Source organism: Mustela nigripes, chromosome 9, assembly GCF_022355385.1.
Source record: "Mustela nigripes isolate SB6536 chromosome 9, MUSNIG.SB6536, whole genome shotgun sequence".
NCBI lineage: Eukaryota > Metazoa > Chordata > Mammalia > Carnivora > Mustelidae > Mustela > Mustela nigripes.
The window spans coordinates 77,666,791-77,684,653 of NC_081565.1; the positions used below are offsets into that span (position 1 = coordinate 77,666,791).

The 17,863-nt window shown below is 37.5% G+C and overlaps 1 protein-coding gene across 1 annotated transcript; it reads right to left on the reverse strand.

Moving 5' to 3' along the window:
• Positions 1–615: 615 nt before the first annotated feature.
• Positions 616–17,542, reverse strand: ANXA1 (annexin A1). The gene is made up of 13 exons (XM_059411856.1): positions 17,366–17,542; positions 10,665–10,744; positions 10,462–10,570; positions 9,851–9,945; positions 8,910–9,023; positions 8,394–8,484; positions 8,075–8,154; positions 7,829–7,885; positions 5,853–5,946; positions 4,876–4,971; positions 3,562–3,620; positions 1,847–1,969; positions 616–971 (listed from the first exon to the last, which is right to left on the reverse strand). The coding sequence occupies exons 2-13, from the start codon at positions 10,728–10,730 to the stop codon at positions 918–920; spliced, it is 1,038 nt and encodes a 345-aa protein (XP_059267839.1). The 5' UTR covers positions 10,731–10,744; positions 17,366–17,542; the 3' UTR covers positions 616–917.
• Between the last annotated feature and the right edge of the window lie 321 nt (positions 17,543–17,863).

A 17,863-nucleotide genomic window follows, 5' to 3' on the forward strand; every position in this document is an offset into this window, starting at 1 on the left:
AGAGAGACCAAGTAAGACGAGCTGCAGACTAAGAGGAAACATTTGTGAACCATGTATTTGACAAAGGTCTACTATCTAGAATATAAAAAGAATTCTCTAAAACTTAACAATAAAAAATAAACAGTATCAAATGCAAAATAGTGGCAATTTCAAATGCTGGCAAGGTTTTGGAGAAACTATTCATTTATTATGGAAAAGTGAAGCGGTATAGCTACTCTGGAAATAGCTTGACAGTTTCTTTGAAAACTCAGCATGCAACTACCATTTTTTAAAAAGAGAGAAATTTTCGTTGCTCTTATCATTTTGTCTTCACACTGGTTTGTGAAACAGCAGAATGTTCGATTGTTAAAATGCCAATGCCATAAATCCATTTTGACACAGGCATGCTCTCAATTATCTGCACCCAGGTGATACAATGTAAGGAGTCCATCTTCCAACTCTGCGAATATTTTAAAATTTCTTAGTAATTTTAGTATGCAAAATCAATTTCATTAAATTATTGTAATTTAGGATTCAAGCTCCTTTCCTTGATACAAAGTTAAACAACTGCCTTACACACACACACACACACACACACACACACACATACATACATAGAGAACCAATGATTCACAATTGTCCTGCAAAATCATTTTATTTTCTACTGCACAAACATCTTTCTCAGGTAATGTTACTAGAACAACCTGCTTACGAGGTTTTTATAGCTTGGGATAAATATAGTTGTTTTTTTTTTTTAAAAAAACTTCTATTATATGGAGTTGTGATATAAAAATGATTTATAGGCTATATTTTTCAGAAAGCATTTAGCTAGAATGTAATCCCGCTGAGAAAACTTTCCCATTTAAGTCTATGATATGGAATGAAAAGATAGGATTAAAAGTCTTCTGATCAAGAAGCTTGCGATCATCAAAGGAATGTTAGTCTCCACAGAGAGCCACCAGGATTTTTTCGTAATCTCCCTTGGTTTCATCCTGTTGGTTAAGAAATAGAGTATACTTAATACCATCTGAAACCGTATTCAACATAAGGTATTTTTAATTATAGAAGAATTGTGTATTTATAGATTAACAGGTATAGAACATATATCACAATATGCAAACTCCAGGATCTTTTATAATATCATTTAAGTAATATAATTAATATAGCAGATAACTGATATTCATTAATCAATGATTATATAAAAAGCAGTAGCTTTCAAGATTCAGATTATGTTGACATGCTGTATATTAGAGCCATTATTTTCCAAGTATGAAATATCACACAGAATTGAGTGAGCTTAACACAGCATAATTTCATATCATAGTAAAGGCTATCTGACTCACTCACCAGGGAGAAAGTGATAAGTCTGTGATTTTCTCACCTTTCCTTGGTAGATTTAGTTATCCAGTGTAAGTGACAACTTAACTTGAAATAGTCATCTTTCAATCTTTCAATAAGTTTAAAAACCTTGACTTGTCTTTCTCTTTATTCTTAACATCATAATGAAAATTCATACATGCATGTTTTAACACATTATGTGTAACAAAATTAAGGAAAACTTAGAAAATTAAGTTTCTAATCTCTGATCGATATTCATTGCAAAATAAATCACTATATCTCCCTACTAAAACATTTTGGTTGCTAAATTTATATACGGGAAACTAAGTATTTCCATGGCTACTGAAAAATCTGTGTAGTTTTTCACTGGTCCAATCAAAGTTCAATTTACTTATAAATTACATATCCTAATATTATGAATTAATTTTACATATAAAATCCACAGATACGTAAGTCAGACTTTTTCTCTGGAGAAGTTGCAAAGAGGACTGCCATTTGTGGAGGCAGCATTATGAAAATCACAACCTACCAGGATGGCTTGGCAGAGAGAGATACCATACAGCTTCTGGTAGCATGCTTTGATATCATTCATGTCGATTTCAGAACGGGAAACCATGATTCTGATCAAGGTCTTATGACGAGTTCCAGAACCCTGTTTAAAAGAGTGTTGGTAAATGTCATATTCAGAGCATACTCTTCATAAAGCGGGGGCAGGTCTGAATGTGAAGCTCTTTTGTTCATTCATTAAAACACCCCCCCACACACATACACGACACAGATGGAAATAAAATAACAGGAAACCTACTGCTGCATCAGCTGTATGTAAGAACTTTTACAACCTCCTCACTGTCTTCCATCATCCAGGATTTTTTTGGTCTAAACTATTCAAAAATTACCAATAATGTGAACCTTCTAAATTGCAATCTGACCATTGAATCCATCTGTTTAAAACCCCCCATGGTCTTTGGCTGGTTTTAGGCTGAAAAGGAATCATTTTATCTGGGTTTTCAATGCCTGCCTAATTCCACAACCTCCTCCACTCTGCACCAACGGCCTCATTACATTCATTATCTTGAAGAGTCATGCTAACTCCTCCCCTGGACCAACTTTTCCCTCCAGCTCTTCCACAGCTGCTCTCATCTAGTTAACTCCTATTCAAGTTTCAGGTCTTCGTTTAGCAGACAGCAAGTTGACATTGATTCCTCCTGCTCTTCTGTCATACTAGGTGTTCGTCCTTACCCACCTAGATAATTACCTGCCTAGATAGCAGCAGGCATGAGGTCTGGGACTCCACTGCCTACCACATGGGGACACGATGCCTATCATGTATCATTTCAGAAGGACTCTTTCCATTAACTGAATGGTTAGCTCTCTCTCCCTCTCCCCCCCCCCACTTTTTCTCTTGATACTTCCTTATTTTGGAGTTGCAAAGGGGAAAAAAAAAGACTACCTAATAACTTTTCACAATACCTGCATACAGGTGGCACCCTGATGCATGCTAGAGAATAAAGTTCAAATGAAAAGTGGCTGAAGTGGGGCGGGGGGGGGCCATGGTTGGCTCAGTGGGTTAAGCCACTGCCTTCGGCTCAGGTCATGATCTCAGGGTTCTGGGATCGAGTCCCGCATTGGGCTCTCTGCTCAGCAGGGAGCCTGCTTCCCTCTCTCTCTCTGCCTGCCTCTCTGTCTACTTGTGATCTCTCTCTGTCAAATAAATAAATAAAATCTTTAAAAAAAAAAAAAAAAAGGAAAAGTCGCTGAAGTGGGATTGCAAATCTATCTCAATAACACCTTCCACTTCTGTATTAAAATGACATTTTAAAATCTTAGAATGAAATATGAATCTAGGGCATGGATGACAGAATAATAAAAAAGGCAAGTGAAACTTAGAAAGGAGGAAATTATAAAACCCACAACCTTAGCGGAAGTAGGTTACTAAAATCATGCAATCAAAGAAAAGGTACAGAACTTTCTCTGCTGACTCAGGTTTTATGCAAACACTGAGAAAACCACAAATTATTGACAGGCTCACCTGATTACCTTAACTGTAAAAAAAAATACAACAAATCTGACAGAATTTTATTCCAATAACTGTGTATTGCCTCTTGCATTCAATGGAACAGTGATTCTTTTTAATAGGAAGATATGAAAATAAGTGTGGTTTACAAACAATACGAAGTTTTCTCTTTTTCTCTCCATAAACAATAATTTCACCCTTCAGCGAAGCATGAAAATAGAATGTTATACCTTCATGGCCTGATGAAGCTTCTCGGCAAAGAACATCGGTTTGCTTGTGGCACACTTCACTGCAAGACAAGCACACTTTAGTGGACACAGTCACCACACAAGAAGAAAAATGCGTGTGAAAGTTTTACCAGCCAGACTCCATTTTCCACTTCTCGAAGTTCCTCATCCCCCACTTAATAGGGGCTATTGGGCCTATAACAAGCTTTCTCCAGACGGTGGTCTTGAGGAATCTTTTCACTGACAACATCGCTATCTCCTCTATCTTAAATCCACTCAATGGCAACTCCCCTTGGAAGTGGGGAAACTGGCAGGTGTTAAAAGTCATGTGGGCATAGAGTAAATACTTTCTTCATGTCATAATAAGAATTTTTTTTAAGGGAAATAGGATTTTCCTTCACAGATAAAACACAAACAGACAGCCATTAGTAATATTCTCTGGCATGCTACTCAAAGTGTGACCCATGGACCAAACATACTGATACAAACTGGGAGCTTGTTAGAAATGCAGAATCTGAAGGCCCCACTATGGACCTGCTAACTCAGGATCTGCATTTTCAGATGATTTCCAGGAGATTGACATGCACTTTCCTGTTTGAAAAGCACTGCTTTAGAACATCGGTTCCCAGGTCATGGGGGGAGCGTGGGACCCCTATAAAGCCTTTTTATTCTGAACACCTACTGAGCTAATCCCTCTGGATTTGTCCAAGATGACCCAAGCAGCAAGTGACAGACCAGGATTTGAATCTGCATTTATTTATTTCCAAACCGCATGTTCTTAATGACCACTCTGACTTTTCCCCGAGCCATGCCCAGCCTGGTGGATCACCTGGCATACGTAAATGCTCAGAAAGTATTTCCCACTTGTCCACCTTTTGGAAAAATTATTATTTTATTATAATATTATAAATATCACATTACATATTCAAATATTATATTAAACATATTACTTTAATATAACATTTTAATGTAATATTAAGAAGGCATTATATAGCTTTAGCTAAATTTATAGTCGTTATCTTCTACATTCCCTCTATATAAAACACAAGTTCATTATATCTTAGTTTTTTGCTTTTTTAATTTTTAATTTAATTTTATTTGTGTATCCATTTATTTTTAAAGAGGCTCCACTCCCAGCATAGAGCCCAACCTGGGGCTTGAACTCATGACCGGCAGACTAAGACCTGAGGTGAGATGAAGAGTCAGAGGCTTAACCAGCAGAGCCACCCAGGCACCTGTGTTTGTTGTTGTTGTTAACTGTGGGACGGCATTGACCGTTTCAAGTTAGAAAAGCCTCCCCCCTCCGTGACTACATACCGATAGCCGTGAGGCATTTCTCAATGTCGCCTTTCATCTCCGGGTCCAGGACTTTGTTCATGTCGTGCTTACTGTACTTGCGGTACTTCTGGAACACTGAATATGGCATTTAAACTAAGAGAGGTACAAAGGATCCTGTTCTCTAGCAAACTAGCAAAATCAGGGTGACTGACGCAAAGCATTCCTCTGGATGACTGAATTTCAAAATACACATTTTAAAGCTAATCATTTAACCGGGCATATTTTGGATACGTCATCTCCTCCTAGGAATGTAACTCATGTGGCCATTTTAGGTGCTCCTGTATATTTTGGGGAAGTTTTAGCAAGTTCTGACATTTATTAGAACTGGCATGTGACTGACAAGCATGACACTTACTACTTCAGAGCTACATGCCATACCAAATGGGTCTTCCCTTATAGAAAGATCTGTGCAGGAAATGTCTCTTACTTTTATCCTTAAAAATCAGTGTGCTATTATGAGATAATGAACTTCAAGTAATCAGTAGGATGTCCCCTTTGCCTTGGCTTCTGAAAGGTTCCAAATCTAGTGCTTGAAAGACAGAACTCTTGTGCTTTTTGATTTGGGAGCATCTCTGTCTTTTGTTATTTTTTGGTTTTTTGTTTTGTTTTGTTTTGTTTCCCACGTAATCTTGAGTTTAATGTTTTTCTTCATTGTCATTTCATTCTGTTGTATGTGTATATTTGTCACACCTAGTCCAAATATTTGGGAGGAGTAGAAATAGTCAGGATAATTAAATAGTGTTCTGCCTGCCAAAGTCACAAAGCGTGTTTCAACTCTTACAGAATGGTGGCCGTACAAAGTTGGACAAATGCACAAACAGCAGTAAAGGGTCAGGAGCACTACATCCACTTGGTACGGAGTGACACTGAAGAAGGCTTGTCTCTCTCCTTTCTTTGATTTGCCCTCAAGAAAACTGCATCTACTATAAACGGTTTTCAGGAATTTTTCTTCTTACCTTGGCGAAGATGGGGATAGGCTCTGGTGGTAAGGATGGTCACGAACACGTTCACATCTGTCCCCTTTCTCCTTTCTCCTGCTTCATACAAAGCCTACCAAGAAATACAAACATAGGGGCACCTGAGTGGCTCAGTCGCTTGAGCGTCTGCCTTTGGCTCGGGTCATGAATCTAGAGTCCTGGGATGGATCGAGCCGTCCGTCAATCCCCTGGCTCCTAGGACTCCCTGCTCATCCGGCTCCCTGCCCACGGGCTGCTTCTCTCCCCCACCTCTGCCACTCCCTGTGCTTCTGCTTTCTTTCTCTCTCAAATAAATAAATAAATGAAATCTTAAAAAAGAAAAAAGAAACACAAACATAAACATCGGACTGTCTGCTGACTTGATATCTGCACAGGAATGTCAGATCTCCTCAGAGATTTTCTAGGCAGCTGCTTCATGTGTGTCTAGTTCAATGACAGTAGGCAATGCCAAGAATGCAGGTTCCTTAAAGATAGGGACCTTAGTTCGTTTTCAAGTATCTTCTACAGTATGTCTTAAGGCAACCCTGCAAACAGTAGAGACTGAATATATTTTTGCAGAATAAGTATTTGCTGTATTAACTTGCTTTCAGATGATGCTTTATATCAAGACAACTCCATGGGATCCTCTAAAAAAATTTTTTTTAATTGTTCAAAGTAACTAATACATCAGTAATACAACCATAACCTAGATCTTGAATTTTGATATTAAAATTTCTGGATTCAGATTCTGACTCTGCAACTTAGTTGCTCTATACTCTTAGATAAATAATTTAACCTTATGAAACTGCAGACTTTCCTCTTTTGTAATTGGAAAAGATAATCCTTGCCTTATGACCACAAGCATGCTCTGTTAACTTTGAAATGTTAATTGCTGTCATCCTCCTGGGCCACACTAATCCATGTAGCTTCCATAAATATACATCTAGCAGCCCTGTTCGTCTTTCAGAAATGTCACAGGCAAATAAAAATCATTTTTTTATTATGGGCAATTATTCAAATACTGACTTTTGTATTTTTTTTATATGCTTACACAGTTTCTGTTAAAATGGCCCAACTTCTGATGGACATAAGGTATTTTGGACTTTTTAAGCAAACGTCTGGAATGCATGCATTTACTCAACAGAAAGTTAATGAATGTCTTTTATGTGAAAGGTAGCATACTGGCACTGTGACGGGGTATGGACACATGAGTTTCTATCCTACTGTCTCACTGTGAGGAATTTATAGATACAGTACTATCCCAAGAGGGAAGCATATGCAAGTAGTAATTGGGTATTTTGTTTGTTTCCTTCCTTTTTTTTTTTTTTTTTACCTTTAACAGAAAATCCAGGCCCTAAAATGGCACAGTTTATCTAATATTGCCAATGGATTGGTGTATAAATAATCAACAACCTCACCAAAACTATGTGTGTCAATATACTTGAAAGTATATAAATACATTATAACAATTTTTATAATTATAGTATCTTTACTATAATTTTTTTATACACTGAATGCCTTTACAATATACACTGAATGTCTATAAACCAGTCCATTGTTCACTGGTAAAAGAATGTTCGATGTGCTTGCCTACTCTTTCTACTTAACTTAAAAAATTGTTCTTACTTTTCTTATACATGGTAAGATAAAAATTCAGAGTTTTCTCAAAAAAATGATCCTTACAAATGACAAATCAAATTCTCATTCTTTTCTTTCCATCCTTGCCTACTTTGTGGACAATGAAATCTTTTAAAAGCATAAAGACCACATTTTTCTCTCTTGAGCTCTCCAAGCACAGGAGACACACGGTGTGCACCGTTCAGGGAATAAACGCTAGGGGCCATCGGTCTCCAGAGGACCTCAGATTTGCTTTCACGTAGCTTTCACGTAGAGGCATCAAGTGGTGACCCCAGCTAGCTCAGGATGCATCCAACATAGGAAAGTTGGCTCCAGGAGTATTTGCGGCACTTGCTTACCCTAGCATCTGTATCAGCCAAGTCATCATTCCAGCCCAAATCCTCAGATCGGTCACCCTGAAAAAAATCCCATTCTCTGGTAAGTTGTTTTCTAGCATGTAATCACAGGATTTGCTTAATTCCCTTAAAATCAGATAAATAATATTTTTTGAGAAAAAGAGACTCAAGTGCTTATTTCAAGGGAGAGAGAATCTCATTTTACTCTTCATAAAGGAAGAGGTATGTCCTGACCCAGAGGAGGTATACCTTAGCCAGAGAAAGCAGAGCATTCCGATAATCTCCAGATGTGTCTGAGGTGATATCTTTAGCCAGATCTCTCTTCAGTTCTGAGAAATGAGAAGACCGTATTTTGCAGTAAACTAGAGATAAATTGGCACCCTAGCAACTTGAATACTGTCCGGTAACAGCGTGCCTGCGCCAGACCCGTGCCCAACAATGAAGAAATATTATACACTGCAGAATCCCCAAAGCCCCATCATTAACATCCACATTCAATTTTAAGAAATGCATTATCAGATTTAGTTTCCAACTGAGGTAACTTGGATGGTTGGGCATTGAAATGTACCTTCTCTATAGACTCTGTTAATTTCTCTGATCTCTTTGTTAGTTCTTGATGCCAAAATTTCATCCAGAGTGTCTTCATCAGTTCCAAGGCCCTGAATTAAAAAAAAGAAATGCAAGAAAAACTTTGTTCAAAAGCGTCTGCTAGTTTATGGGTCCCAGAATTCATTTGAACCTAGCATTTAGTAAATTTCCCATAGTATTTAGTAAAAATCCACAATGTTTAATAATCACAATCAACTCTATTATATTGCTCTAAAAACAAAATGGGTTTAAAGCCATTACTTTGCACAAAGACACCTAAAAGGATGTATAGAAATCCGTACAGTGACAGACAACACGAGGAGAATGCAAGTCATACAGCTGCCGACATCAACATGTGATTCATGCTACTCACTTATTTTATTTCTGCTGACCGGTGTGCCAGCACTAGGTAGAAGGATATAACAAGGACATATAAGGAGACTTGACCTGTCCATTCTGCCCAGGAAAGGAATTTTGCTTCACCCAGATTATTTACCTTCATGGCAGCACGAAGTTCATCAGCGTCAAACTGGGCTGGAGTTTTCAATAGCGCCAAGACAACTTCCTCGAGGTGACCAGAAAGGGCTTTCTTCAGAGCTTCATCCAGGGGCTAAAACAAAAAGATTAGAGTCAGGGCTTCTAATAACAGACATGCTGGGCGATATAGCCATATAGGGTTACCTAACCTTTAGGATCAAGATTTCTAAATCCAGCCAACTTTTAGATACAAAATATGGTATTTAGAATGTTAGCTTCATTTTTTTTTTTTTTTAAGCTATAGAGTGATTACAATGCAATGTACTGGCTTCATTGTTAACTTGAAAAGGATTTTTTTAAGGTTTCCCTTGATCTTTTACAGGAGGAGGAAATCACAAAGCTCAAAACATAGGGGTTTGTGTATGGATAGAAACAGAAGTAAGAATGCCTTAAAAATAATGCATTAGTGATTTTCCAGACTTTGGAGTTTGCACTGCTCAAATAAGCTCACATCAGACATTGGCTTTAGATCATTTTCTAACTGCACTCCTTAAAAAAAAAAAAAATGACCCATTTTTGGTATAAAAAATACAAAGCTTACTTTTAAAGTAGAATTATAGGGATATACATTTAGACATGAAATTGCTGTTTTAAGTTTCAGCAAAAAACACACGTCAGTCCGAGCACAGTCCTTATTGCCAACAGTGCTCTTAATATTTGTTATATTCAAGTTAAAGACTGGTCTCCATTAGAGGAGTCATCTGCAAAGAACCAAGACAGCTAATGTCTGAAACCAGAAATTTGCTAGTATTGATTACAATTAAATGGGTAAATACTGTAATCCTAGTCTTAGTTGTAAAGGGAGCACAGAGTTAGAGACTGAAAAAACTAGCTTCAAAATTCATGCTTAGACATAAATGTAATTGAAATTGAATATCGAAGTTTCCCACTCCAGCCTACCTTTCCTTTTTCCTGGAGATACGCTGCTTTAATCTGCTGACGCTGTGCATTGTTCCTCTTAGTTAGAATGTCAATGATGGTTGCTTCATCCACACCTGGAAATAAAAGGCCATGAAGCTTTAAAAGCAATTTTTGTCGTCATCCATAACTGACATAAAATAATTCATTACCAAGATGGTCCAAATGAAGTTCTAGAAAACTAAAAAACATAAGTGACAGAACCCAAGGACATAGAGGCAGTATTAAAGGGAAGCATTTCAGATGGCACTCCAGCCATTTGAAGGAGAAAGAAAGGAAATTGTTCCTGGCCCTCTGTGCTGCATTGTTTGATCCCAAATGAAACCCTAAATGTGAGCAGAGTTGATTTCCACAGTGAGTTTCTGCTAGCAGTGAGCTGGTAAAAATATCAGTCGTTGCAACAGAGATTGTACTGATTTGGCCAAATTTCCTAAATGCTGAGAAAAGAAATACATCTTTGTTTGACAAAGAAATCTTTTTTATCTTCAAAATGAAACATACTTTTTCTACCGCATATGTCCCTTTTTTGATAGCCATTCAAATGGCCATTGTGAAACGTCCAGGAGGGGACTGTTTGGGGAAGACATACTTACCTTTAACTGTTATCGCGTTATGCAAGGCAGCAACATCCGAGGATGGATTGAAGCTAGGATAGGGGCTCACTGCTGACCCAGGACCGCCTTTGGATCCTTTCACAGTTTTCTGTGGATGAGAGAAAAATGGAGTCAGGTCCACTCATTCTCATTAGTTTCTATTCTGATCTTTAACGAAGTTATTTTATGGTCACTTGACTTACAATGTATTCCTGCTCTTCATTTTCAATAAACCAGGCCTGTTTGAGGAATTCTGATACCATTGCCATTTTGAAAGAAGGATCTGGAAAGAAAACAGGTAGATGCTATAACAAAACACAAACTGACTATATATCTGTATCACCCTACTCTCTCACATACACAAGACGCAGAGTAGCCTTGACCTTACTTATGGATTACTTTAGGAGCATAACAAAATGCTAGAAGTAAGCTTTTTACAAGGAGAGTCCTGCCCTGGAACAGAAGCCCATAGCCTCCACTCAGACACTTGGCTCTTTCTTGGCATATTCAGTCCTAGCCTTTAGGGGTCATATGGTTCTATAGTAAACATAGAGGCTGAAGAGAGGGGTTGGTGATTTACTTCACTGATCTAAATTTATAGACCATCCACCGAGCACTGAGGGGCCAGAAAATATTGAAACAGCATCCTTGTCTCAGCAAGTGTGTGCTTCCTGTGCGAAAAGACAAAAGCTAAGAGGCTGTGCTGGCTGATCTGAGCCTCTCTTGAAATGAGTCAAGATTAACCTGACAGAAAAGTTAAAGAGAACAAAACAGAGAGGAGGTTGTCATATTTGGGACACGGAAAGAAACCTACCAAAGCAAGAAATATTGACAGAAGCCCAATCAAAGAAGTCTAAATGTATCTCCAAAGCTTTAGGAAAACATGAATGGATTTCTAAAAAGACGGCAGCATGATTCCTTTTATATTTCAGAAAGATCACTTATCCTGTATCATAGAGAATGGCTAAGAGATGGGCAGGATGAAAGATTGGAGACTGCTTGTAGACCTTTAGAGAATCTGTGTAGGATTGGTGAGGGCTTAAAGAAAAGTAATGGCTAGAGAAAGAGCAGAAAGTTTTACATTTATGAGGTAAAAACCATCTGTGGCAGTCTGCTGTCTGTCTCAAAATTCAGATTCAGACTCAAAATGTTAAAGAAGTTTGATAAAGATTCAGAAATACCATCTGAATATGGTATTTCTCCCTCAAATAATTCAGTTTCCTTTTCCATTCCTTGATATAAGATTATTTCAGTACTTGGAGTAATTGCTATACTCACATTGCTTCCTAGTTGAGCCGTCCTAAATACTAGTTCATATTTTCCCACCCAACACACAAAAAAACTCGGATTTTGTAACGGGTTCTTTGTTCTCACAGGAAGCACCAGGGTAAAGGTTGCAACATAGATGCCCCCTTTTGGCAAACTCTATCTTGAAATTTTTTGAATTGCTATCATGGCTCAGCAGCATTTTTATTTAATCGATCATGTATATTTTTAAGATCTGAAGCATGTTTGAAACCTAACGTGTTCCCTGGTTTATCCACAAAAGAAGCTACCAGTGATCCTTTTTGTCTGGGGATGTGTTTTTAGGAGTCCATGTTTAAGGTCAATGTATCTCTCCATACCCTTTTGTTTATCCCTCTAGAGACTATGACCGTGAATACATCTGAAAAGAGTTTGGAAGGGTAATCTCAGTAGTTTTAAATTCTTGATATGAAGGTCAATGAATCATGAGGAGTAAGACTCATAACCTGATCCCTGAACAGCATGTTCAGACAAAGTATTTCAGCCACACCTGCTGAAAAATAACCTCAGTTTCAAGTAATGAGATTAAATACGTGAGGGAAATCGTATCTAAAGCAGAAACTATCTCCACTTAATTATCAGGGGATTGTTCAAATTACTATTCTGTCATCTGTGAGAAGAACCAATATATTGTGCATTCATTTAAAGTAATCTCCTCCCCACCCCACCCCCGCAACTGATAAATTTGAAGTTATTTCCTGAGGTAAAGTCATGATATACAATTTTGCACAAGGCTTTAGTTCCCATTACAGTCGTAATCTGGTGCAATTGCTGTTGGCACGTGGAGTTTCATTTTCCAGTTATTTAGTTGGCGCATCCAGAACGTCTAGCAATTTCTGGCAAGGTTTCTGGTAGTTGAAATTCCCATTTTTATAATCTCATCTATGACCTTCGTAAAGTAGAAGCCTCAAAATGACTGATGCGATTGGTCACTTAGGAAAGTATTTTCCCATCAGCAAAATAAGCATTACAGTATTTCCACTCTTTTCAGTTAGAAAACCTAACAGAACAAAAACTTCAGAAGAGACCAGAGACTAAGAATACTGTCAAATATAATTTTAAACATGAATCTCACAACTTCAAAATAATTTTTATGAAAGCTTTCCTCTCCTTCATTTTTTCACTTCTAAAAAATGCTCACATAATCCATCAGTTTATTTATAACACAGAACAACAAAAATAAGGGGACTGAATAATTTGTATGACACAACAGAGTCTACAGAGGAGACAGCTTTGTAACATATCTTCTGAGTTCCTAGAACTTGTCATCTGAAACAATTTGGATAGTCTAAAATCATGGCCTAGAGAAGAAAAGCAGTCTGAAGAGACCATCTCAGAAAGGCAATGAGAGGAAAATAGAATCTCAATGTAGCCAAATAATAGCTCCTAGATCTTAGCTTTAAAACATAGGAATAGTGGTAGGATATAAGAAATTGCCCTGAAGGTAAGAGATTTTATCATGTACTAATAGTTAATTGCTTAATGCCAACTGCATATATTAGTAGAAATCTTTAACAGTTGCAACATAGCCTTGCAAATACCACAGCATAAGTATTTTGGCCAAAAAAAAAAAAAAAAAAAAAAGGCAGGGAGTGGGGCACCTTGGTGGCTTAATCGATTAAGCCTTCAACTCTTGATTTCTGCTTCTGTGGAGATCTCCACAGAAGGGTTGGATGGAGCCCCCATCAGGCTCCACATTGGGTGTGGAACCTGCTAAAGATTCTCTCTCTCTCTCCCTTTGCCCCTCCCCCAGTCTGCCCCCATACACCTCTGTTTCTACCCACCTCAGCACACACACTCCCCAAAAACAAAAAATTTTTTGGCCAAATTGAATTGCTAAACCATTCGGTCTCTTCAGTAATTACCCTCTGCATAAAAACCAGCATTAACCTATTCAATAATAGAAAGATAACACTTGGCTTAACTATACATAAATAATATATCCAAACATACTTTATAGACTGCTACATGTTATACAAATATCAGATACGATTACTATTCAGAGAATAATTTGACCTAGAAAATAGAACTGTACAGTTCAAAAAGTAAACTAGATAATTCTATGACTTCACAAAAGATCTTCTTTTTTTCTGTTTTTTTTTTAGTTGCAGTGTTTATAGTAGGTAATTAAGAGCTTATTTTATTAATATACCTTGGCTCTATGTATATATATATATATATATACACATATATATATGTATATATATAAAATCTGGCTACTAATGAGCTCTGAAACCAAGTTTATCTCAGATCTTAACAGCATCTAATTTGAAGATGAAATTGGTCATTTATAGATAGGTTGACCTATATGGACATTAATATTTCAGAGTTTCTTCTAAATGTGTTTGTGAACGTGCACTGCCAACCGATCTCATTTATCTGTGCATAAATGTGTAACTTTCTAGAGATGAGTCTTTTTTTGTATATTTATGTTTCAGAAGAGAGATCTTCCTCATTCAGCAAGGAATTAAAGAGGGTAAGACACATAAAAATATAATAGGCAGAATGCAGTATCCATGCTTGCTAAACTAGAAGATAAAGGCATTCCAGAAATGGGTACATTAGTAATTGCACCAACTCGAAATTTGAGAAACTAAGGCTTGTATCAAAGTTAGTTTCCTGATTTTTTAAAACTGCACTATTGTTGTGTCCTTGTTTTTTTACTATATAGAGACAGAAGTCATTTAGAGGCATAGGGACATCATATCTGTCATGTTCTCTCAAATGTTCCAGAAAAAAATACATTGGGAGGGTGGAAGGGGGAAGAGGCTAAAACAAATGAGGCATATTAGCCACGGGGGGATCTGGGTATAAAGGATATGGTAATTCTGTGCAATATTCTTGCAGCTCTTCTGAATGATTAAAATGATTACAAAAAGTGTTTGTTTGTTGTTGTTAACCACAATTTCTATCTCTCTTGGCCTCATGAAAGACCACTTCCAAGATCTGACAGAAGCTGAGTTTTGTGGCCTCTCACGCCTTCCTAGTATGATCTGGAATGATCAGTTACACAGCAACTAATCCTTGCATCAGACAACTCCCTTCTTCCCATTTTCTACCTGGGAAAAATGGTGTGATTGGGGGGCAGTGTTTTAGACGGAAGTGGCAAGCATTAAGTCATACATAAATCCATGCCTTCTGATTGCATATTCTTTTAAACTAATGACCAAAAGACAGTGGCAGCAATGTTATTTTTAAATAGCTCACACTTGAGAATCAAATTCATTAAGAGCGAAACCATGGAGACTGGGGCAGAGTTCGCCCTAGCCCTCGGGTGTTTATTTTTTTCAATGATTTGGCGTGTACTCCATTTTTCCCTTGAATGTACATTTCACAAATCTTTTCCACACCTACCTGTGTGAGAGAAGGAATTAGACTATACAGCAGCATGACTTAGGAAGAACCACTTTACAAAACGTAGTCTCATGAATATTTTGTTTCTGGGTCTTTGGACAGGGTGTTTCCTTTATCTGGAATACCATTTCTTCCTCCATATTCTCTCTCCTATGCCAAAATGTTGCTTCTAAAAGGACTCAGCATAGATGTCCTCACATCCTCCAGCAATCTCCCCTTGGTTCAGCACTCAACTGGATGAGCTTCTGTGTTCTCCCAAGGCTTCTTCCTTTACTGCACTAGCCCCTACCATTCTGGATAATTACCTTCTATTGACCTATCTGTATTCCCCAGTAGGATTACCATGAGAGCAGAGCTAACCCACTCTTCACTAGGTTCCTCCAATCCCTGGATTTCACTATGGTAATAAGTGTTATTGAATCAATCAGCAGTGTACCAGTGCTAATTACTTAGGAAACATATCTATACATTTAACAAATGTTTTCCCATAACTATAGGATATAAAAATAAGTATTGAGGAGTGCTGAACCCTATTTCGATTCTCTTTAACGGACTGTATGGCCTCAAGAAAACATTAAACTTCTCCAGGGGTCTTCATTTGTAAAAGTAAGCGTGTTGGAACAAACAGTATCTAAAATGCTTGAGATCTCTGAAGTGTCTACTTAAATTTCACCTCAAGTGGATGGAGGTGAAGAAAATTAGCATAATTAAGGAAGATATTATATAAATTGTATCTGTTCTGATCTTTCAGATAAAATCTTATCCCATTTTAAAGAAAAATGAACTCATTTACTCTAAAAACCACTTTGGGTTTAATCACGGAAAAATAATAGTTCCATTGGTTTAGCTGTTTAGCTCTGATTTCAAATACAACTCTAGGGTCTAGAGAGGATTAAGAACAACCAACTCAGCAAACTAAGGTCATACACAGAAATTAACCTTTGCAGATCTTCTTATTGAGATGGTACTTAAGAAGCATGAAACTCTGAATAATGTTATCATAAACTGTTTTGTCCAAATCAGTCTGGTGTTGGCTGGCTACCTCCTGTGGTTGGGCCTGAAGCCAGGGTGGTATCGTAACTTCTGGAGAGGAGGCCCTTTCAGAATCAGGAAACCAGCACTTTACCACATCTGAATCATCTTACAATGTGCCTTCTCTTCCAGCTACCAAAATAACGTTCCGGGGTGCAGAGGGGAATGTTCTTTTTTCAAAGTCCATGTGTAATTTTAGATATAAACAAGGCAAGAAAAAGCACACCTTTCCTAATCAAGCTAGCTTTAAAAAGTCAGACTTCAGGACATTTAATTTAACATTTGAAACGGGCTAAGAGAAAAAGTCTTGGAGGAAATCTTGTAATGAACACTAGCTGGCTATATTATGATTCAAATTCTCTCACTTCTGCAAATATATCCAACAGCAGTTAAAAACTCTGCTTTAGATCTGCTTTGTCCTTTTCTGGGGAGTTTTATGGCCATAAGTTCTCATTCACAATCTAGATACTACTAAACAGAATAATTTTTGGAGGACCCAGCTGGCATTCACAGGAAGAACTTAATCTGATGCCACCCAGAAAATATTTCCCTTCCCCTTAGGTTTTCAGAGCAGCACTGGAAAAGCCTGTCTGTGACACAGACTACAGGAATAAGAATGTGGCCACACCCTCTTTAAATGAAATGATTAATAAGCGGATCCTCTTGTTTATTTATGCTGCAAGAATAAACATAGCGTAATTTCAAATGTTAATTACAAAGGGCATGATTATCACTCTGAGGTCGGAGTCTGTTTGATTCTTACCAAAAAAGAAAATTAAGAAATCCTGCTATTTTGAAACCGTTTCCTGAAACCCACCTCTGGCACTTCTGCTCTTCTGTGCTAACTGCCCTTAAGTATCCAACCTCCATCATGATTTCCATGTAAGACCCACACAGCTCTTGGAAATGTATAACTCGGGGGAGGAAAACACATTCTTTCCTTTTTTTTCCATGCTAACTCCTCAACACTACAATAATCCAGTACTAAGCAAACGGTCCATATTTGTAAAGCTGTATTTCTTAAGTAAAACGAAACATTACGATTTTGTGGTTTCCAAAATATAAATACCCAATGTGATTTTACAGAAAGACTTATCAAAACATAACGAAATGCAGGCAGCCCTAAACCCTGGAGAAGCAGTAACATGTAACGTCAGGATGGAAAAAGTTTTCCAAACAATCAAAACTAACTAAAAAGAAAGCTAAGACTTACCCTTTTTCCCCAACTTCTTCCAAAGCACTGAAGAGAGATTCAACTGTGAATGTTTCCTACTAGAAGTGAAGCCTTGTGCTTCTGATTTTATGGAGTTTGAAAGGGGACCACACCTAGCAACCAGAAGTTAGTAATTGGTTGCCCTTTGTTTGAAATGTGTGGCTCAGCCTCCTCTGAAACAAAGTGAAACAAGTCTTGCAAAACTATTCACTAAACCAACTCCTAGCTGACAGCACAAAGGGGAAAAAAAAAACAAAACGGAAGGACAGATTTTTTTTTTCTTTTTCCTCTTTAGTTTGCACTACTTTTTCCAGAAAAAATAGAATGCAGTATGTTTTCAAGAACACAGGACTGTCTACCCCAATCCTGTTACCAATGATTGGCACCCTTCTTTAAACAGATTGTGAAATGAAAAATGTATAAACTTCAATATAAACCCAAGAAAACCCTTTCAGCTTGAATCCCCAGCTCCATCACTTATTACTATGTGATCTTGGG